This window comes from Fragaria vesca, linkage group LG5 (assembly GCF_000184155.1).
Source record: "Fragaria vesca subsp. vesca linkage group LG5, FraVesHawaii_1.0, whole genome shotgun sequence".
In the NCBI taxonomy this organism is placed as follows: domain Eukaryota; kingdom Viridiplantae; phylum Streptophyta; class Magnoliopsida; order Rosales; family Rosaceae; genus Fragaria; species Fragaria vesca.
Genome location: NC_020495.1, coordinates 6,564,626 through 6,585,798, shown reverse-complemented (window position 1 = coordinate 6,585,798; position 21,173 = coordinate 6,564,626). Strand labels below are relative to the sequence as shown.

General features: G+C 38.9%; 5 protein-coding genes and 1 non-coding gene across 8 annotated transcripts in view; 5 read left to right on the top strand and 1 right to left on the bottom strand.

The window, feature by feature from the left end:
- The first annotated feature begins 916 nt into the window (after positions 1-916).
- LOC101309930 (NADH dehydrogenase [ubiquinone] 1 alpha subcomplex subunit 13-A-like) lies at positions 917-4,427 on the top strand. 2 transcript variants are annotated; one of them, XM_004299162.1, is made up of 3 exons: positions 917-1,183; positions 3,675-3,746; positions 3,858-4,427. In XM_004299162.1, the coding sequence occupies exons 1-3, from the start codon at positions 969-971 to the stop codon at positions 4,000-4,002; spliced, it is 432 nt and encodes a 143-aa protein (XP_004299210.1). In that variant the 5' UTR covers positions 917-968; the 3' UTR covers positions 4,003-4,427. The 2 variants fall into 2 exon arrangements, with proteins under 2 accessions (XP_004299210.1, XP_004299211.1); XM_004299163.1 differs by lacking the exon at positions 3,675-3,746 and having other exon boundaries at positions 928-1,183.
- A 2,353-nt stretch (positions 4,428-6,780) lies between these two features.
- LOC101309545 lies at positions 6,781-9,160 on the bottom strand. Of its 2 annotated transcripts, none has more exons than XR_184639.1 (5): positions 8,788-9,160; positions 7,528-7,628; positions 7,298-7,455; positions 7,093-7,214; positions 6,781-7,001 (listed from the first exon to the last, which is right to left on the bottom strand). XR_184639.1 is itself a non-coding variant. In XM_004299161.1 (5 exons), exons 2-5 carry the CDS (start codon positions 7,617-7,619, stop codon positions 6,907-6,909), a joined length of 408 nt encoding a protein of 135 aa, XP_004299209.1. In that variant the 5' UTR covers positions 7,620-7,628; positions 8,788-9,031; the 3' UTR covers positions 6,781-6,906. The 2 variants fall into 2 exon arrangements, 1 of the variants encoding a protein (XP_004299209.1); XM_004299161.1 differs by having other exon boundaries at positions 7,587-7,628; positions 8,788-9,031.
- Positions 8,568-10,379, top strand: LOC101309255. The gene is made up of 3 exons (XM_004299160.1): positions 8,568-8,965; positions 9,473-9,565; positions 9,971-10,379. The coding sequence occupies exons 1-3, from the start codon at positions 8,833-8,835 to the stop codon at positions 10,162-10,164; spliced, it is 420 nt and encodes a 139-aa protein (XP_004299208.1). The 5' UTR covers positions 8,568-8,832; the 3' UTR covers positions 10,165-10,379.
- A 1,163-nt stretch (positions 10,380-11,542) lies between these two features.
- On the top strand, positions 11,543-14,164 carry LOC101308967. Its single transcript, XR_184638.1, has 2 exons — positions 11,543-11,817; positions 13,709-14,164. It is a non-coding gene; the product is annotated as an uncharacterized LOC101308967 (transcript).
- Positions 14,165-15,430: 1,266 nt separating this feature from the next.
- LOC101308677 (glutathione transferase GST 23-like) lies at positions 15,431-16,886 on the top strand. Its single transcript, XM_004299159.1, has 2 exons — positions 15,431-15,898; positions 16,090-16,886. The coding sequence occupies exons 1-2, from the start codon at positions 15,587-15,589 to the stop codon at positions 16,444-16,446; spliced, it is 669 nt and encodes a 222-aa protein (XP_004299207.1). The 5' UTR covers positions 15,431-15,586; the 3' UTR covers positions 16,447-16,886.
- Positions 16,887-17,986: 1,100 nt separating this feature from the next.
- The window catches only part of LOC101308378, a 15,582-nt gene continuing 12,395 nt past the window's right edge, over positions 17,987-21,173 (top strand). Inside the window, exons 1-2 of the mRNA XM_004299158.1 lie at positions 17,987-18,997; positions 20,732-21,129. Of these exons, the coding sequence (XP_004299206.1) occupies positions 18,221-18,997; positions 20,732-20,752 (798 nt within the window). The 5' untranslated portion in view covers positions 17,987-18,220 and the 3' untranslated portion in view covers positions 20,753-21,129. The remainder of the gene's footprint in view (positions 18,998-20,731; positions 21,130-21,173) is intronic.

The following is a 21,173-nucleotide window of genomic DNA, read 5'->3' as shown; positions in this document are numbered from 1 at the left end:
GTTGGGTTTATTTTAAAGTGATAGAGAAGAAGGGTCTAGAACCGCTTAGGGTTTTTGATGAGGGTTTTAAGTCTCACTGTCGCAGCTTCTAGTACTTATGGTCCACGTTTGGGATTTCTTACGAGTTTCTCGGCGCTCTTAGTCACAACTTATTTTCGAGACAAACACAAATTGGATAACATATTGAAGCCACGATCAAGCTTCAAATCTAATATTATATACACGTAATTGTGGTACAAACATGGACTAGATATGTCTCAAAAAAGCTTATAGATCACCCCCCCAAAATGTCAAAAAGCCAAGAGAACTTAAGAAAGAGCTACTTACTCCCGCCACCCTCTACAAACATCTTTCACTCTTGCTCTGTTTCACTTGGCATCTTATAGAGAGTAAAATGACATTTCAAGTGAAAGATGTTTGAAAGATGTTTGAAACACACACCCTCTTCAACCTCCTTAATATGGGTGAAAGAAGCTCGTTGCCGGCACTGCATTATCTAGGTGACACAAGATCGCCGCCACCTTGATACGAAAATCCTATTTTTCACCCTCTAGGTCGGGGTATGGAGAAGCCGGAGGCCAAAACATCTCTTTTTTGTGTTTTGTGCTTTACACATTGTAGGCTTGTAGCAACTAGCAATGCATTTTATTTAAACAAAGTAACATCCAATCACGTATGTGTCCTGCCTTTATTGTTTGTTTATTGGTTCCCGATTAAAAAAAGGCGTCTTACTATGAGTAAATGTGTTTGTACATATAAAACACTTACCTAGAGAAATAAATTACCTAGGAATGTCACTTTTTTTAGGAGAAAAGGCCTAACACTACAGAGCCCAAACCCGTATCACACCCACAGGACCCGACCCGAGCCAGTCCCCCTTCAATCTTGAAAAAGCTTCTCCAACTCCAAAGTAGCTAGACCAGAGAAGTCACCTGAGACTGAGAAGAGAGAGAGAGAGAGAGTGAAAGATGACGGAGGCGGTGATCAGAAACAAGCCAGGAATGGCGAGCGTGAAGGACATGCCGGTTCTCCAAGACGGTCCGCCGCCGGGTGGGTTCCCTCCTGCCCGATACGCTCGTCGGATCCCCAATAAGGGTCCCAGCGCCGTCGCCATCTTCCTCGCTGCCTTCGGTACCTTCTCCTGGGGCATGTACCAGGTCGGCAAGGGCAACAAGATCCGAAGGTCAGTTTCGTCATCCTTCTCTCTTCATTTTCTGGTATTTGATGATCTGTGCTCAAATCGTTAGGTATTTGTTTGATATGAGCTATAGAAATGCCGATGATCGTTGGGTGTTTCCCATTTGATTGAAATTTGTTGCAGTTATTTGTGCATTTGATTAAGATATAGTTTAATTTCGGGACTGCAAGCCATTAGTTTCTGGAGTGTTTGGGGAAATGTGATTAGCGTGATGAGTTTCGGTTTCGGTGAGTGAGGATCAAGTTAAAATGAGCACATTGTTGATAGGGGAGAGGTAGGAAGGCTGAGAGTTACTTAGGGGCTTTGGAGGAGTGAGAAAGGTGAAAGATTTGCGGAATTGGAGAGTTTTGGAAAGGGATAATCGGGGTTTTGAGAATCATAGAGTCGGGAAGTGGAGGAATTGTGGGGAGAGGATGTCTGTTGGTCTTCTTTTTATTAGTTTATGGAGCGTTTGGGGAAAATGTGGTTAGCATGACGTTAATAAAAATTAATGTGATTTTCGAGTTTTGCTGAGTGAAAATTTTGATTGGGGGAATGTAGGAAGACTGAGAGTAACTTATGGGCCATGGAGGGGTGAGAAAGGCAAATATTTGTGGAATTGGAGAGTGTTGGCGATTACTTTAATTTGTTTGGAAATGAATAATCGGATTTTTGAGGATTGTAGAGAGGTGGGGGTGGAGAAATTGTGGGAATAGGATGTCTATTGGATATTGAACCAACAAATTATACACTCTTAACTGGTAAAGATGCCGTTTCATTTGGTTTGCTTTCAAACTAAGCAGTTGAGTCGTGTTCGATGGAACCTTAGTACATACAGTATGCAGTGCTTTCTCCTTAAAGTTCTTATGGTTGATATCTTCTGTTATTCACAAAGCAGAGCTGATTGTCGATGCTTTTCATTATTTTCTTACTTCTGGTCTATGTAACCACTTTTGAGGACTGAATTGTTGGTGTTGGTTCCAAGTGGAATGTTATCTAACCATCCATAATCAATTTTTGTTGCCAAACATCATCGCACTTTATAGATTTGGTCATTGGAAGTGTTCCTCCAAGTCAATACTTAAGGAGAAGTTGATAGTGCTAATTTGTTTTGGCAATCGTTTGGGTAATTTGTTGGCAAATGGATAATCAGATTTTTGAGGATTGTAGAGAGATGGGGGTGGAGAAATTGTGGGAATAGGATGTCTATTGGTCTTCTTTATAAGCTTCTGTTTCTGTCTTTTAGGGGTGTGAGTCAGTCTCCCATCTTTGTAGAATCGGAAGGCTCTTTTGACATGTTGGCTTTTTGTGTTGTTCACATATTGTTCAATGAGGTATCTCTCTCTAGAAAAAAGAAAAGGAAAGAAAGATTAGTAATTCTCTGACCTACACCACTCCAAATCATTTAAGTCTCCATGACTCCCCAAGTCACATGCTTGCAATAGAGTATCAGGAAAGGGTGATTATCTGTATCAATGAGGATAAGAACAGTCTAGTGCTGATTTGTCTACTGAACAGTCTTTCGCATCCCAAATAGACAAGAACAGGCTAAAGTTAGAATACCCTGAGAAGAATCTTTCCAAGGTCATTGAATTGAACCTCTAGTCAAATCCCTATATGCAGATGAGAAGGAAGGCCATGGAGTTCAATGTCTTTCTCTCTGTACCAGTGATTCGTGGTCGACTCTGAATGAGGATGAGTTCCACACCGTATGCATTGCATTTTTGTGTCTGTTGTCTAATATTTTTAGTAGTCCACAAATAGAGGTTGTTGTCCACTCTTTTCATATGTCTATGGAACCGCTTCATTTGAGGACTAAGTTTTTGGTGTTGGCTCAAGTGGAATTTTAATTTAACCCCTGATCTAACATCCATCATCAATTTTGGTTGCCTAACATCTTCAGACTGTATACTCTTGCTCATTGAAAGTTTTCCTTGAAGTCAAACCTTGAGCTAGGTTACATCGCTAGGCAAGTACATACAATCTTTGAGAAGGAGGAAATTAATTAAACTGCAAGGGCAGTAGAAAGTTAATTGGTCGTCTTTTCGTTTACTGGCCAAATTGTAGGGTTCCCGCCACTGAGCAACAGCAAGAAATCAAGTAGAGTATAACTGCCTTTTTAAATTTCGAATAACTCTGGGGAGCTTGATACTGTGATCATGGTGCTCTGGGATGCTTGTGATAATATGAGTTTTTTAGTCTAATTGATTGGTGGAAAGGTTTCATGGAGTTGTAATGCAGTAATATATCAGTGGAAGATTTGTAGACTTAAGATATGGTCATGTACTCATGTTTTTGGTGAAGCAAGCGATTTCTGCCCTTTAGTTTCATTTTGGGTGAGGATGGGACTGTGGAGATATTAGATTGATTTGGCAATATTTGGTCTTTATACCTTCGTTGGCAATTGGTTGTATATTCCACAGTTCTATTTAATCATCATAAAAGTAATTGGTTTTCTGGGCACTTGGTATGCATTAAAAATTTGGTGTTACTGTAGGGCGCTGAAGGAAGAAAAGTATGCTGCTCGCAGAGCAATACTTCCAGTGCTTCAAGCTGAAGAAGACGAAAGGTAATGAAGATTAGTAGTGATCGTTCTCCTCCATTCATGTCTTTCGCCTGTAATATTCATCTCGGTTGATTCCTAGTACTGAACATCAGTGTGTCTCTCATGTTTCTTTAGATTCGTCAAAGAGTGGAAAAAGTATCTTGATTATGAAGCTGAGGTTATGAAGGATGTGCCTAACTGGAAAGTTGGTGAGAGTGTCTACAACTCTGGCAGATGGATGCCCCCAGCCACTGGCGAGCTGCGCCCTGAAGTCTGGTGATTCTCTTTTGACTACAGTTACGTTGGTGGTTGACTCTAGTTGTTTGTCCTCTTCATGCATGTTTTCTTTGGTGCAATGTCATAGCCCTGTTATTGTGAAATAAAAATGCAGCAGGAATCCTCGTTTACATGTTTGCAGACACTACAACTGTATGTGGCTTATTTTACCTCTTCCATATCATTCTTTTCTTAATTGCCTAAGAGTTAGAACCAATAAGGCTTTGTTCATTGAGGGCTTTAGATGGAATGGGTGATCGTTCTAGCAGAAACTGTGTCATGGGATGTTCCTGTTTCATATTAAAACGACTAGAAACTGTATCATGGGATGTTCATCTGTTTCATATTAAAAGGACTTCATAGGATGTTCATCTGTGCAGTTCTCCAATTTGATGGCTTGCTTAGATCGTTAGATGTTCTTCAAAGGGTAACTTGAAATATGAATTGTTCATATTATCATTTTTTTTTGTTTTTTGTTTTTTTTGGACTGAGTTCATATTATCATCTTTATGAGGTGAAAACACGTTAATCACAAATAGAGATGAATCCCGTTAATCAGAAGAGATCTTTTGTTTACATTTTAGAGGAAAACACGACAATGTATAGGACCAGACCAGGCCGTAGTTTTACAACCTTACATATGATGAGCCATACTTATTTTTGGGACACCACCATTCTGAGCTTAAAGAAACCCCAACCGAGCACCGCCGTGTCCATGAACAAGCGAGCAGAGGGAGAGCCGCGGCCAAGCTCCGCCTACCCAAGGCGAACATACAGCGGTATAACCACAAAGTATTGGAGACCGCCATGGGTATAGAGTAAAGAGAATCGGGGTAATTTGTCTTAGACTCACCAAGAGAATTGATGATCGTACTTAAAAGAAGTTATAGGGCTCATATATATTTTTATTTACTGCACAATTTTGATACATTTTAAGTTACAAATATCATGACATGCTGACCGATCATGTTCATGATATTAGTCTTACCAATTCAACTGTAAACCAATTTTTATTATCAACACTAGCGAAGAAACCATCCTCAGTCACTAACCAAAAGCACTCCTCATTTTCCATGCACGCAAGGGGGCTTTCAGCTGGAGTATCGAAAACGTCGACGTGTTTCTGCTGCGTATCCCATTTGATATCGCAGTAGAAGAGCGTTGTATGCCAAAAGTTCAGGCCGAAATGAAACCAGTACTCTTGGAGTCTTGGCCGTTCCATAGGGTGTGTTCACCAAGATCATCGTCTTTCCATTGGCAATGTAAAGTCAATGGCTTCTTGTTGGTAGAGAAGCCATTGACGAGGTGAACGTTGTGCCACTGACACACTGGAGTCCATTTCACATCGTCTGCAGAACATGTTAATGTCAAGGTTGCTAGGGCCAAGGTGAAGATCACATAAGAGAAACTAGTACTGAAAGACATGGTGCCAATCTGTGGTTGAACTGAAGTGCAAAGAAGCTTAATATATAGCAACCATGAAGCTCCCTGAGATTGGAATTCATCAAGCCGATAATGGTATGTAATTTCGACCATCTATTACAATTAACCTAGCTCGCGGTTTGGTGCACATATTGTAATAATAATATGCACTTGTTGATCCATTTTGGTTACCATAGATTTCTCAAACTGCTGCATACGGACGGTGAACTCCTCACCTATCACCAATCTCAATAGCACCCTTTTGTACATTAACAGAAAACAAAATTTAAAAGAAAAAAGTTTGAGCACCTTAATATATAAAAGACGAAACAGAAGTTGAGGATCCTCTGCTTTGGTACGTCAGGCAAAGTCCAAAACACTCAAATACGACAAGTTAAAAAGGTTAAGAGAAGCAACAGATCAAGAATTGCAAGCAAATGAAGCAAGATTATGCACTCATTTTTTAACCATTGATCAAGTTGGATAAGTTATCAGTCGTTTTTGCATTTCAATGCACACTTAATTTTTTGGTATGATTTCATACACGGTACAAACACTATGCTTTGATATAAATTTGTCCATGTGGGAGATTGTTGGAAACAAATTGGACTCTGCATTATCTAAAAGCCTAAATGATGTAGTTGTGTTTTGTCACGGATCGAATCAGTAGAAATGCAAGTATTAAACTCTAAGTTGCCTATTGAGAAATGTCTCTTAATGGAAGTTGAAGACTTATCAATTAATTAACCCGATTAACCTAAAGACTAAAAGATAAACATTAAGAGATATCTGATAAACATTGATCGAATCTTGGACTCCTTATGGGATGAGCACAAGATGAGTTTCCAGGCCTATATATATCAGACTAAAGTTCCTATGCTAGGTGTGCAATTCCTTGAGAGAAACAGTCCCATTCTGCGAGAAACAAGCATCATAGAGGGATCAGATGGCACTCATTGAGACTGAGCAGAAATAAATACATTTCTTTAACTATATTGTTGTGTTCGTGTTGTTGTGGAGTTGGTGTGTTTCTGTTGTTCAACGTGTTTCAATCTCAGAAGAAGATCAGATGGCACTCATTGAGGCTGAGCAGCTGCGACAAGGTAATCTTCTAGTCCTACTAGGAAACTGTAGTTCATGGTTTTTGTGATGTTCAGTGTTTGTATTTGTGGACTTTGTGAACAGATTCTAAACTAATATGTTGTATCATTCATGTAACAGATATAATAGCTTTACCAAAACACTAACCATTAATCCCTTTCTTACAACTCAATCTCTCACACCAAATCCAATGCATACCATTTTATATTGTAAAGGTAACATCTTCAAAACATCAGGCAAGTAGCAGCAGTCACTTTAATTGCTTTTCAGAATATTAGTTAGTCCTACAACGCCCTACAGGCATACATCCACAAAATTATTGATCTTATTGATCATCTGATGACTAGACTATTTCAAAAGGGTAAGGATGCAAGCTTGTAGATCATCAGAGTATACATTTGCTGAGAACATTGATGGGTATAAAGTCCTCCATAAGGTTAGCTCCCATGTACACAAGTCCCGAATTTCCTGGTCTTTGTCCTTATAAAACCGAAGGAAAAACCTATCAATTAGTAAATGAGGTGGCTTGAGATTAGAAATTCCATATAATCAAAATACATCACATACGCACCCTGGATAAAACTTAATTGCTTTCTGCTCCAAATGCTCCACGCGGTTATCAATTTGTTCTGTTCGTATATAGTCTGGAAAGTCATCCAAATGACAGTCTTATTGTATCCAACTGGGAGATGGCTGAATATCAAACAATCAAAAAATTGTAACTAGAATTATATGAATAGATATGTAGCTTAAATAAGAAATTTCAAATCACTTACCATGAAAAGGTAATCATGTAGTCCATGAAGTCCTTCAAGATGTCATCAATGAATGGCGTATTCTGAGACCGCCGAATCAAAGTGTCACAAAATGATCGAACAACCACTTCGATGTTTGGAAACTCCTTGTGTAGACTTTCACAGTCTCTAACTTCCTTCTGAGAGTTGATAATATGTACTCAGTAAAAACATAATTAATATGCAAATCAAGAAGTCTGAGTATGTCACACCTAACATCTTCAAGCTTTAGTTGGTTATCTATATACTTTTCCCTTATAGGATACCACACCTTCAAGTCCTTGTCTTTGATAGGAAATTGCATGCCACATGCCTGCAAACACAAGCAACATTTTATCTGTTTTGAATGCAAAACCAATTTGGGAGTTGGGACTTGGGGTAAATAAGATTATGCAACAAGATAAAAAGTCACACAAAGTTGAGAAAACAATAAAGCAATGAGCAATGAAATACAGAGAAAGCAAGAGACACCAGATTAGGATTTTGGGAATGAAGAATGATGTATGTTTGGATTACTCTTACAGCAAACATTCAGGTTTCTACCTCCACCATCCGTTTTTGTGCGGCCCTCATAAACAAGAAACAAGCTCCCCAATCTAAGAAACTTGACCCTGCGAGATTGTGATCTTCCTCCTCCAATTGTTTCTACTCTTTCTCACATCAATTCTTCCAATTCTCTTGTTAGTGTTGATTTGTCCGGGAATTCTGTTGTCAGTTCTTCAATATTCAGATGGTTGTGCAACTACAATACCACCCTGCATATCTGGACCTTTCTTTCACTCAATTTACTGGTTCGATTCCTGATGTTTTCAGAAACATGGGATCACTCAAAATGCTTTACCTCTCTCACAACCAAATCACCAATTAAGTGGTTCGATTCCCGGTGTTTCCAGAAACATGAGCTCACTTGGACTTCTATCACTCTATTTCAACCAATCAAGTGGTCTGAATCCCGATGCTTTTGCAAACATGAGGTCACTGAAACTTCTTGACCTCTATTCCACAAACCCAGACTCTAGCTTGCTTCTTCCTCATACCAACCAGAGGAAGTTAGTCCATCGATTTACTCCAACCAGAGTGACACCAGTCAGTCTAGACACTTAACAGAACCAAAATTCCTTCCAAAGCCAACATTCCGCCCGAATCGCCGTCACTCACTCAACTTCAAGTCTTCAACCACCCGACACTCAATTCAGCCTCCAGTTACTCTCCTAGTCTCCTCTACAATCACCTTTGCCACCCTCTCAGCCCCACCCAGCCATATTGGCCGATTTTAGGCATAACAATCCCTCTCACCCCCTCCATTTTACGCATCTCAATTCTCCTAACTACTCAACACCTTAGTACCACAAACAAAAATTTAGAAATTTCTCTCAATCACACATGTCAGTACAAAACATGATTTTTTTTTTTTGGGGGAAAGAAATTACAAATTACCCTATTCAAAAAAATAAAAAAATATTACAAATTACCTCTAGAATGAGATTGATGAGTTGAACCCGAGCAGCACGATAACCATGACCGACGTCCCGATCCGGAACCTGAAATTGGATTTCCCGGCGAAACGCCGAGTGGATGAAGTCGCCGTGGACAACGAGAGAAAAAGCCCCAAGCAGTCAAAGCGCCAGAGGGAAGAATTTGATGAGCACGGTATACATGCTCTTCGTTTTTGATTTAGGGTTTGCTTGCTTTTGATTTTCTTATGTGTTTGAAAGATTAGTAAATTCTCACTTATATTGAAGATCTGATCCGGATTTCATTAAATAGTTATATTCGATTCGAGTCTCTCTTTGTATCTTTATCTGTCGAAATATGCCTGCAAGTTAGATAGCCAATATCATAAAATTCACAAGGGAATTTACATGCTTTTCGTTGGTAACAAATTCGTATCAAGTTTCAGATATGACTGGTTAAAATGGATTTTGTTCAAGCACTTGGTCTATTATGGTTTAGACTCTTTAGCTATACCTAAGATATCCTTTCTGCTTGCTGGGAATTAGTTGCCTAAGTTTTTTTCATGTATTTGGCTTGACTGAGTTACAATAATCCTCCTCTTATATATACATTTATCTAACTATTTACTTGTGATGTACCTACACAATCTTGCCAATTCTCGTGACCCTCTCCTTATGACATTGTGTTAATATTTGCTAACAGTTGCTGGCATTGGGAACAATACATCTCAGGACAAGGAGCCTCCAATGGTAGATGATGGATCCTCTTTGGTGCTGCAGCAAAATGAAGATAAAGGTATGCTTTTAATGTTTGGTTGTTTAAAATTTGTAAAAGTTTTTCTAGATTTGCTTGGCCTATGTGTTTTGTTTGTGTGCAAGTTTATCCTTGTTAATTTATTGATGGTTTTTGATACTGGAAATGCTAATTGGACGGAAAGGAAACAACCTGTTGTTTTTCTCCAATACAAGTTTGTTTGTGCAGTAAAATATCATAGTTGATTTGATTTGATTGTAGTTTTAAGAATGATGTTTAAAGGTTAGATATCTAGAGGCCATTTTTTTTTTAGGCTCTTTGTTTTTTTTTGTTTTTTTTGTTATACATTTCAGTAGGTGACATGATTTTTCTATTCTATTGCTCTTGGGAAGTATATTTCTGGGCCCTAACATTTGTTTGTTTTGCTTCTGTTTAACAAACATTCAGGTAGCAGTGCCAAAACGGATAGTGGTGTAAAAGAAGTTACTGTTCCAGAAGAAGAAGAATATGATTCACCAATTGAAGATTTTAATGTTGTAATTTATAAAGGTGAAGGTTATGGATACTGTGTTGAATGTGTTGACGATGAAGTCTGCAAATGTTGTGGTAACCTAAATGGCAGCCCTGTGCGTAGGGAATAATGTTATTTTCTGTTTATTTTTGTTGTGCATTTATGGGCTGTAACTAAGTTGACTTAAGCAATTCTAGGTATTATTGTGCTGAAAATTTTATTGTACTTTATCTATTATCTGATTGTAGTCTCATAAATTTCAGTTTTTCTTTTTCAAAAATGTAGACATGGGTACCTACTGAACTTGAATAGTATGGAATATGGAGTGAGTTTCAATATTTGGTTAATTTATAGTTTTACACTTTTACTTCTTTCTTTTTTTTTGATCGATACACTTTTACCTATTGTAGGTAGAGTTGGTCCATCAGTTGCTAATAGCAACTTGCTATATAGTTTGATTCCACTAATAATACTTTTTTCTTGATGGCAATTTTTAACGCATTAGGTATTGGCGATGTTGAACTGACATTCTAATCAACCAGAATGAATCAATGAAAAACAGTAATAATCTTTGATAAAAGGATTTCCTAGTACTCTGATCATAGTTAATTAGTCTTGATCGAAGAAATTACTCTTGTGTCCATGACACTGAAAAATAATGATAGATTTGTGATTGGAGTGCAAGGAAAGGAGATAATGCCATCTAAGGAAAGAAGATAAATACATAATTACAAAATATCTCTAGATAAAAACGTAACATCATAAAAGTAACACAGCTTGGCTTCTACTAAGATTTGTCGAATAACATGTTGATTTTGAGCATACCAAATGGACAAAGAGATCATTAAAGCTAGTTGTAAAGATGATTTTATAAGGATGATCAAAAAGTGACTTCAGCCACGACATAAAAAGAGTGTTAGTGGTCGAAACCCCATTAGAACAGTATTTCCAAACACCACAAGCAAGAGAACAACAAGCTAGAAGAGGTGACTCCACCGACGGTTCAAGCCTTGTTCAGCCTCATCAAACCCCGTCAATGGTCCAGTAGGTGTTACATTAGCTGCTGTAAACTGTCACGCCCCAAATTTTGAATAAATAAAAATTCAAAAATTGGTCATGATAACCTTGAAAAAGTAAACCGACAACATGTCACACTCAACCAATCTAAATTCTAAACTCAAGTTTGAAATTACAAAGTCATATGCTCAAAACATTGAGTCGATAGTACATGTCCTTGAATTACATCAAACTTGAATCAACAAAGGAAAAGTAACACTATTGTAGAGTTAAGTACAAACTGAGAAATTAAAATATCAAAAAGAAGTCCAACAACCGGAGAAACCGTGATGATGTTTCCGTCTCAACCCTACTGATCATCACCTGCAGATCTAACCCTACATTATGAATTGATACACCGGGATTGTACAACAACAAACCCAATAAACTAAAAAACTCGGATGAGCTAAATCCTACTCTACCAACTCAACACTTTTACTGTAATTAATTATCACAAGATACAGTAAAGGACAATAATATTAAAACCGGGTACACAGAACGAGAGAAAAAGACCCAGAAGAAGATGAAGAAGCAGAAGCTGAAGAAGGTAGAGACGATGCTGAAGTTGTTGTCTTGAGGGACCCATTGGAGCTGTTCGGCATGGACATAATGTGGAATATACTGAGCTTTGTTGATGCACGCAGCGGAGTACTCTCCCTCCAAGGGCCTCCTTGTCTCCCATGCCTGTAACGTCGTCGCTTCCAGCGATCGCCTCTGGAGTTCCAAGGTCCCTTCTTCTTTCCTCAATTTTTTTCATTTTCTAATTCCCTTGGAATTTTGATTTTGATGCATGATTTCGATATTTGAGACTTGGGGTGTGATTTTGTTTTTTCTTTCTATGTTGTCTCTTCTTTTTGGGTTGATTTCGATATGAAGAATTGAGCAAATGATGAATCGAGATGGCTAAATCGAAGTTGTCTCTGTATGATGATCTGTTTGAATATACTCCTAATAAGTTACAATTAATAAACCTTGGAACTTTTCTAAAGCCACTTTTGTGAGATTTTGTTTTCTTGGTTCAATTGCTTCCTTGATCAAATGAATAAGGTATTCTATGTTGAAGAGTAGTACTTTTCATGTCACACCACAGCTAGACTACCTGGTTTAGGAGAAAATTGTTCAATATACGTGTACGTCTAGAGAATATAGGCTGTTGTAAGGTTCTATAAGTCATAAGTCATAATACCTGAACCTGAACTATAAGTCATTAGTCATAACAGAGAATCATCTATCATCTACTTCTGCACTGAATCCGGTTTTTTAAATTCCTTTGCACCTTTTCTGACTCCTAAAATAAAGCATATACTTTAATGAAAGATGAAAGAAGTGGTGCAAGAAAATACTTGAGGGCAGATAGCTACAAGTAAAACACATAAAGATCTTACCTCAACCAGAAGCAAACTTTGGTCATAGTTTTTATTTTTTTTTTATTTATTTTTTTTTTTCCACAGCTACCTGTATTGTATATAATGGGAAGCTTCTACTTTTAGCAGATAAGAATGAGTATAATAGTTTAAGTATTTCATCTATTTTGTAGTAGATGCTGCCTCGCCTTCTGAACTGTATTTCTATCATCTTAAAATTTCCTTTCTGAGATTTCAGTTACTTAAAACAGAATGCAGATAGGGGCTTGCTAACCTCTGTCAGAATAAAAACCTAGTTCTTGCTAAAAGCCTACTTATGCTGCCTGCTTCACGAGAAATATATCTCACTAGAAACCATTCATTTCTGAGTTGTCACTATATTTTTCTTTTCCTTTATTATTATTCCAAATTGTTAGTGTGAGGAGTTGTGGCTTGGGAAAGCACACATGCCCCGGTTGTTGCAATTTCGGGGATTGTCAAGGTTGGCCGCTTATTCATTGTCTGTCATGGGTAGCAAACGTGCGAGTATATTTCTCTCTGTCACTCACTCACACACAGACACATTTATACACATGTTACGAACTTGCAATTGCAGTTTTTGATTGGCCTTATATTTGCCAGTCATGCATAATGAGGGATGATTTGTGCGACCATGTTTGGGAGTTTCATTTCAACAAGTTAATCCTTATTGTATGCACTATACAATCACAGACTTCAACATTTGTGTCTGTAAATAACTGTGGCAATCAGTATGTTCTTGTGTTGATTTTGGGTTTTTTTTCTAAGTTGTGATGCTTAACGTAACATCGCTCTTCTTTGACTTTAAGTACTCTTATTACATTTTACAGCTAGCTGAAGTTTTACGAACTTGGAAAAGAAAATGTCAGTTATATTTAATTTTTTCAAACAATATTTCCTGCAGATTTATACAGTTAGATAGAATTGTTATTTTTGGAGTCGCGAAATGCTTACAACTTTCAGTAACAGAGAAGACAATTTCCTAGCTGCAAAACCATAAAACAGCCAACTTCTTTTGTTTTCAGAAAATATGACTACTATTTCATATTTGGGCGACTAGTTTACATTTCATAGCTTTCCAATCAGTTCCAAACTTGTTATAATGGTCTCAGACTTCCAGGACGTTTTCAAGCTTTTATTATCTTATTAACCTATCAAATGTAAGACTTACGTTGATTGCACTGATGAAGTTTACATTGCATTAGCAATTAATTTGACATATCATCTTTCTCTCAGGCCGCCCCAGAATACTGGTGAAACCTTGATCCTTATTGGAAGGGAACTGGCTCCCTCATGCACCGCTACTTTCATCCTGATGGCAGCCAAACTGCAGATCATAGTGATGTAGTCTGGGGCAGCCATGAATCCTGTTATTGCACCATTACTAGTATTCTTGAAAATTGACCAATGAGGGAACACTATGTAAGGATAAACAGATGGCCGCAAATGTTTGTGGTCAGAAAGCAGGACTGGAGCTGGGAAATGTCCAATCACCTCTTTTGCTACACAAGCATTCTGGATTCTGATAAAGCAGATGGGACTGGACCGCTATTTGTAGTTAGATAAAATAATTTTCTTCGTTGTACAGTTTGTATGAGACATGTTAGAATTTTATTATCATACTTATCTAAGTATCTAAGAAATGATTAATGTTTAGTTGTGTAAGCAGTTTTGTATTTTGTACAGAATTTTCTCTATAATCTGTACAGACAGTTTGCTTTATATGCAAGTATTTAGTAAATGAAAAATGTATGGTTTTGTAAGTTTGCTGATTCAGTTGTTGATAGAATGAAGCCCCATATTTGTTGTATGTCATCTCCACACTCACATTTTTGTGTAACCTGTGAAGTTGAATTAGTTCATTAAAATTTTATTATACAGAGGGTTTATATGAGAAAATCAGGGTCTTTACTAATTGATCTTATGAACCAGCTGTTGGCTCAAGCTATTAGATTATCCATATGGTGAAGATCTAATAACATGATCAACCTGTTTGATACCTTTTGTCTTTTCATGAAGCATCTTAGGAAATAAAAAAGGCCAAATCAACAAAGAATCTTTAATTGTGATTAGTACACAACAGAAGAAGATAGAAAAGGATACCAAGCTAACTCAAGTTTACACATTTGTCTTCTAAACTTAGATCTCTCTGAGACATGGCTGTGGTGAAGCTACATGCATCTGTGGCAGTCCATTTAGTTGCAGGGTGGTATGGGTTTACATAGTGGAAGATATCATCTACAAGAAAAGTGCCGAGCTTCTCGGATTAAACATAGGGCACAAGAAGAACCCGATTCTTGTTCATGAAGAATAGACGATCTGTGAGTCGCTGATCATCATCTATTATACAGAAGAAACATGGCCATAGAACCCTTAAATCCTTAATGCCAAGTGAATGAAGTGATCCTTATGAGAGAGCCATGGCTCTGTTCTGGGTTGAACTTGCTCATGATAAGGCAAGTACAAGTACTCAACAACTACTATTGCATGTTTCAAAAAATTCTGGTACTATTGCAACAATGTAGAATGATTGCAAGGGACTTGCGAGATTGTTGAATCGGATTTAGGTAAGTCACAGGCGTCATATCTAGTTGTATGGTAGATCCGTCCCTGATTGAATAAAAATGTCGCTAAATTAGAATGGCACTTCAGCTACCCCATAGCTGAGTCTTCTATTCCCCCATCCTGACCTTTCAGATAGAGCAAAGTATATCACAAAGAGAAAACAATCCAATCTTCAGAAAGTAACCAATTTAAACTCAGTTTACTATATACTGGAGGGGCAAAAGTTGTGACTTCAGTTGCCTACATAATTTTTTTTTAAAAGGCAACTTTGAATGGAATTCTAGTGTTTGATGACCATGAAGAAAAGGGGCATAGAATAATAACCATTTTTAACTCTCCTAAACCTTATCAATAACTTAATAGCATAAAGAAAGGTGCATGACAAGCTACTTGAATTCAACCCTGTTTAATTTATGTTATTGAAATTGTCAAGCGTGCTGCACAAGCAGTTCATCAGACCACTTGTTATTTTCAAATGATTTTAAGTTGCATATATAGATCTGGGTAGTCCAACTAGCTAGCTAGCTCCAACACATTGATCTGTGAGACATGGCAGATCAGGTGAAGCTATATGGAGACTGGAGTAGTCCATTTAGTAGCAGGGTTATATGGGCCCTGAAGCTGAAAGGCATACCATTTGATTACATAGAAGAAGATCTTTACAAGAAAAGTGCTGAACTTCTCAAGTACAACCCAGTTCACAAGAAGATCCCAGTTCTTGTTCATGGAGAAAAGCCGATATGCGAGTCCATGGTCATCATCGAATATATAGAAGAAACATGGCCACAGAACCCCTTGCTGCCCTCTGACGCTCATGAAAGAGCCATGGCCAGGTTCTGGGCTAAATTTGCTGATGATAAGGTAAAGTGTATAATCTGCATATTTGATTTGGTTATATATTGACTAGGTGTATTGTTTCAAAATCTATAACATGTTCTATATGCTGGTGGACTGCAAATCAAGATTATGCATGTTTCACATATATTGGCATATGATTCGAGAAAACGGGCGTTGGATGACTATTGTATATTCATTAACATTCTCATGCTTAGGGTCCTGAAATATGGAAGGCCTTCGTATCGTCAGGCGAAGAGCGAGAAAAGGCCAAGAAAGAGACATGGGAGATGCTGAGAACCATTGAAGAGCATGCAGGTCTGGAAAACAAGAAGTTTTTTGGAGGAGACAACATTGGTATTGCAGACATAGCCTTCGGATGGTTTGCTCGTTGGTTTGGAGTGATTGAAGAGGTGGCTGGGGTGAAGCTCTTTGAAGCCGATGCTTTTCCTCGCTTGCATGCATGGATTAACAACTTCAAGGAAGTGCCTGTAATCAAAGAAAACCTTCCGGATCGTGATAACTTGGTTGCCCGCTTCAGTAAGTTGTCTTCTTCAAGAACCAAGGCAAACTAGGTTGGAATCTCTCCATGCATGTGCTTGTTTCCGCAGAGTTCCAACTATTTGGCATATTTGCTCCAATTTAATTTTTGTTCTGCTTTACCTTTCGGTACCTCTTATCGTTCAATTCTGCTCATATGTCAATAATGAAATCTTATTGAATAAAATGAAAAATTTCATTGATAGAGTGAGGCCATAATGGCATCATAAAAGAGTCCCAATGGGACTCTAGCAATAAAGTTCAAATCTGCATACTCTGTCATGAGTCTGTGAATAAGACGGTGTCGTTTTACATTGTGCTATTGTAATCACGTGACTGCAGTCCAGCTGCTTAGGACTAGCTATCAATGTCTTAGATGTATGCCATGTGGTGTAATCCCACACGTCAATATGGGTATTTATGTATCTAAGGAACCCTAGTCGTGTATGACATGAATGAAAGCTTTAATTTCTCTTTGCTGCTATTTTCTTTCTTAGCTTAGATATAGCATAGTTTACATTTCAAATCCAGGTCCTTTAGATCTGGTATCAGAGCCTTGCTCTGGGTGTCATGGCAGGCCAATCTAAAAACAAAGGCGCAGGAGCTAACCAACCTGTTGCAGCGGCTCAAGGAGGTGATTTTTCATCTCTTGAGCTTGAAATTCACAATCATAAAGAGCACACTGCTTCTCAAATTGGGGATCTTCAGACCACGCTCAATGTGTACCAAGAGTCTCTGAATGCTTTCAGATCTGAAATACTTGCAGAGTTTCGGGCTTTGAAGGAGTCCTCTGCTGCTGCCAAAGAACCGGCGAGCTCTACTCCACTCAAGTTTGGATCTGTGCCACCACAGGGTGGTTCTGCTGTTTTAAGGGACTTGCAGGATTCTGCTGCGTCTACTCAAGCCGTGGTGAGTTGTCCTTTGAGCTCACACGGAGGAAAAAGCTCACACCCTTTAGATCTGACTAATAACAACACTGTAGAGGGTGAACAACTACTACAGTTTAATACTAGCCAGCCTATCATCACTAATGACTCAGGAATAGTCATGAATACTTTAGCTGTGACTAAAATGGTGGAACCTAAGCCGCACTCGGATAGAGGGAAGGTAACTCGAGTTGAAAAGGGTCAGTCGAGTGGGACTAAGCTTCAAGGGTCTGGACCTGCTAAAAACCATTTTTATCAGCATACCAATTTTGGCACTCAACCTTTTTCTCTTGCACAGTCTCAACACAATTTTGTTCCCCCTAATTTTGCACAAGAGTTTATTCCTTCTCAGTTGACACAGCCAAATCAGATTGGCCAAAATTTTGTATACCCTAATTACTTTACCCCATCTTTCACACCAAACTCATTTGTGCCCCAGATACAACCATTTCCAACCAATTTTACCTCACAATACCAACCTGTGTTTACCTCTGTTACTACAACAACACCCTTTCCACAGTACACCAACCAATTTGCAAACACACAAACCCCAAATTTCTACCCCCAGATGACACCACAATTCTACCAAGGCCCCCTTGATCCTAACCTGCCAACAATGAAACAAATGAAGCTTGAACTAAGTTCATTTGGGGGAGGTGATCCAGTAGAATGGTTAAACAAGGCTGAACAGTTTTTTGCATTCTATCAAATTCCTGAAGATAAGAAGTTGGCTCTGGCTACTCTGCATCTTACAGACAAAGCCTCAGATAGGTGGTTTATGTTCAAACATGAGTTTGCTAACTCTTGGGCAGGGTTATCTGAGTTGTTGATGAGGGAATTTAGTGAGCACAATAAAATGGACTATCAATCAGCTTAAGCAAGGATGTCTCAGTCAGGGTCAGTAGAGCAGTTTATGGAGGATTTCACCAAGCTTTCTAGAAGAGCCCCAGGATTTGGCCCTCAAACCTTACTGTCATTCTTTATAGGAGGTTTGAAAGACTCTATTCGACCCGATGTAAGAGCTCTTAAGCCTAGTACCCTTTATGAAGCTTGTGAGTTGGCAAAAATTTATGAGGAAGAGGAGAAAAACATCAGATTGCAGTCCAAAGCTCAGGTGGCTTCCAGACCCCCAATACCACCAAGACCTATCAACAATGTCTTTCAGCAGAGAGCAGCACCACCTGTTGCGCCTAGGCCTTTACAAGGAGCCAATGCAGGGGGCAATAGAAGGTTGACACAAGCAGAATATCAGGAGAGGAGGGCCCGAAACCAATGCTTCTTTTGTGATGAGATATTTAGACCAGGGCATAACTGCAGGAGGGGACAAGCGTTGATGGTGATTGAGGTTGTTCAGGAGGAAGTGGAGTTGCCTGGTCCGGAGCAAGAAACTGAGGTGGAAGAAGGGATAGCCGAGTTAAATGCAGTTCAGGAGGTGGAGCTGCAGTTACATGCTATGGGAGATTGCACCAATAGCCAAACAATGCAGTTGAAGGGAGAGTGTTTCAACCGAAAGGTCCATGTATTGGTGGATTCAGGTGCATCTCATAATTTTATACACCCTTCAGTTCTAAGAAATTCAAAAATTATGGCACAACCTATCAAACCGTTGAAAGTGAGGATAGCCAGTGGCTATATCATGGAGACAAGGAGCATAGTGCAGGTAACAATCAAGCTCCAACAATATGTCTTAACTACTCAGTATTATGTTTTGCCAATATCTGGTTGTGAAGTGATTTTGGGAGCTAGTTGGTTGCGAGGGCTGGGGGATATAGTGTGGAATTTTGAAAGCATGTACATGAAGTTTTACCAGCAAGGGGTGCAGTATAACCTCCAAGGAGAGACTGAATTGCACTCTAATGTGGTAAGCTGCAAATCCATGACTAGGCTATTGAGAAAAGAGAAAGAAGTCATGATGGTGCACTTGAAGCAGGTATCTCTTAGTACTAGTTCACCAGGATGCAAAGTAGTTGACCCTCAGATTTCAGAGGTCATTCAGAAATATTCAAATGTTTTTGAAACTCCTACACAGTTACCCCCTGCTAGAGATCATGACCATAAGATAGAGTTGCTTCCCAATACTGCTGCAGTCAATGTTAGACCCTATAGATACCCTCACTTCCAGAAAACCGAAATTGAGAAGATTATCCAGGAGTTGCTTGATAATGGGGTTATAAGACCTAGTGTTAGTCCATTTTCATCTCCGGTTCTACTGGTTAAGAAAAAGGATGGCACTTGGAGGTTATGTGTAGATTATAGGTCTTTGAATGCTGTGACAGTGAAGGATAAGTATCCAATCCCTGTGGTGGATGAGTTGATCGATGAGGTGCATGGAGCTAGGGTCTTTACTAAGCTGGACCTAAGAGCAGGATACCATCAGATCAGAATGGATGAGAGAGACATAGCCAAAACTGCATTTAGGACACATTCTGGTCACTATGAGTTTCTAGTGATGCCATTTGGGCTCACTAATGCACCCTCAACATTCCAGTCACTCATGAATGAGGTCTTACGAGAGGACTTGAGGAAGTGTACTTTGGTGTTTTTTGATGACATCTTAGTATACAGTCCTTCCATGGAAACTCATGTCAAGCACTTGGAGTTGGTGTTGTCCAAGTTGCAGCAGCACTCCTTGAAAGTGAAAAAAAGTAAATGTGATTTTGGGGCAAGCCAAGTGGAGTACCTAGGACATGTAATAAGTGCTGAAGGGGTGGCCGTGGATCCTGCAAAAATTGAGTGCATCAAATCATGGTAGAAACCTAAAACTCTTAAGCAGTTGAGAGGTTTTTTGGGACTAGCTGGTTACTACAGGAAGTATGTGAAAAGGTTTGGGATTATAGCCAAGCCTCTGACTGATATGCTTAAAAAAGAAGGGTTCACATGGAGTCCAGCTTCTGAAATGGCTTTTGAAAGATTGAAAGTAGCTTTGACCACTACACCTGTTTTAGCTATTCCTGATTTTTCCAAGGAGTTTGTGGTGGAGTGTAATGCTTCAGATTTAGGCATTGGGGCGATATTGTCACAAGATGGCCACCCTATTGCATTTATGAGTAAGGCTTTGGCTCAAAGGCATTTGGCCATGTCTGTATATGATAAGGAAATGCTAGCAGTGGTATCAGCAGTGCAACATTGGAGACCCTATCTTTTGGGGCATCGTTTCAAGATTCTATCAGACCACAGGACCATTGAGTACTTCTTAAATCAAAGAATAACCACACCAGCTCAACAGAAGTGGCTTATCAAGCTGATGGGGTATGATTACTCTATTCAATACAAGGCTGGAAAAAACAATGCAGCTGATAGGAGCATAAAATGCGACAATTTTATAGTTTAACCTTTGCATTTAACTTGGCTATTTTCCTTTAAAAAGATTGTTTTAACTTTGTTATCTTCTTAGGTACTTCGTGGAGCAAGATAATGCAAATATGTGCTCAAGTGATACAAGCAAGGCTTCCAATACGAAGTAGAGATGTCATTGATGGAGATTGATTACTCATATGGTCAAAAATATCAAGGAAAGGCGATGGAACCACTTCACCAAAACAGAAGCTGCAAACACAAAAAAAGCTGAAAAAATGGGTTCTGCTTATTTTCTCCGGTTTTCAAGGCTAATTTCCATGCGGTTTCGAGAACGGTTTCACCAAGATGACTGCCCAGATTTGTAGAGGAGCATTTGTAGATCAATTTGGACTCAAGAATCATCCAAATCGGTGATGTCATCTGGGAGTTATGAAGCTCCAAAGTTGGACAGAAAATCAGCAGTTCCGGGAAAGCTGTGCAGCAGTCAAGTTCGAGGCAGTGTTTGGGCTGGATTTTGAGAAGCTTTCTTGGGGGTTTTT

Bases quoted from the DNA above. Each gene is read 5' to 3' on its own strand.
- LOC101309930 (XM_004299162.1), top strand. From the start codon at position 969: ATGACGGAGGCGGTGATCAGAAACAAGCCAGGAATGGCGAGCGTGAAG. The intron at 1,184-3,674 runs GTCAGTTTCGTC...GTGTTACTGTAG, and splicing joins AAGGGCAACAAGATCCGAAG to GGCGCTGAAGGAAGAAAAGT. The intron at 3,747-3,857 runs GTAATGAAGATT...ATGTTTCTTTAG, and splicing joins CAAGCTGAAGAAGACGAAAG to ATTCGTCAAAGAGTGGAAAA.
- LOC101309545 (XM_004299161.1), bottom strand. From the start codon at position 7,619: ATGCAATTTCCTATCAAAGACAAGGACTTGAAG. The intron at 7,456-7,586 runs GTGTGGTATCCT...ATCAACTCTCAG, and splicing joins TCAAAGACAAGGACTTGAAG to AAGGAAGTTAGAGACTGTGA. The intron at 7,215-7,297 runs GTAAGTGATTTG...TTTGATATTCAG, and splicing joins TACATGATTACCTTTTCATG to CCATCTCCCAGTTGGATACA.
- LOC101309255 (XM_004299160.1), top strand. From the start codon at position 8,833: ATGACCGACGTCCCGATCCGGAACCTGAAATTGGATTTCCCGGCGAAA. The intron at 8,966-9,472 runs GTATACATGCTC...ATTTGCTAACAG, and splicing joins GGAAGAATTTGATGAGCACG to TTGCTGGCATTGGGAACAAT. The intron at 9,566-9,970 runs GTATGCTTTTAA...ACAAACATTCAG, and splicing joins GCAGCAAAATGAAGATAAAG to GTAGCAGTGCCAAAACGGAT.
- LOC101308677 (XM_004299159.1), top strand. From the start codon at position 15,587: ATGGCAGATCAGGTGAAGCTATATGGAGACTGGAGTAGTCCATTTAGT. The intron at 15,899-16,089 runs GTAAAGTGTATA...TCTCATGCTTAG, and splicing joins CTAAATTTGCTGATGATAAG to GGTCCTGAAATATGGAAGGC.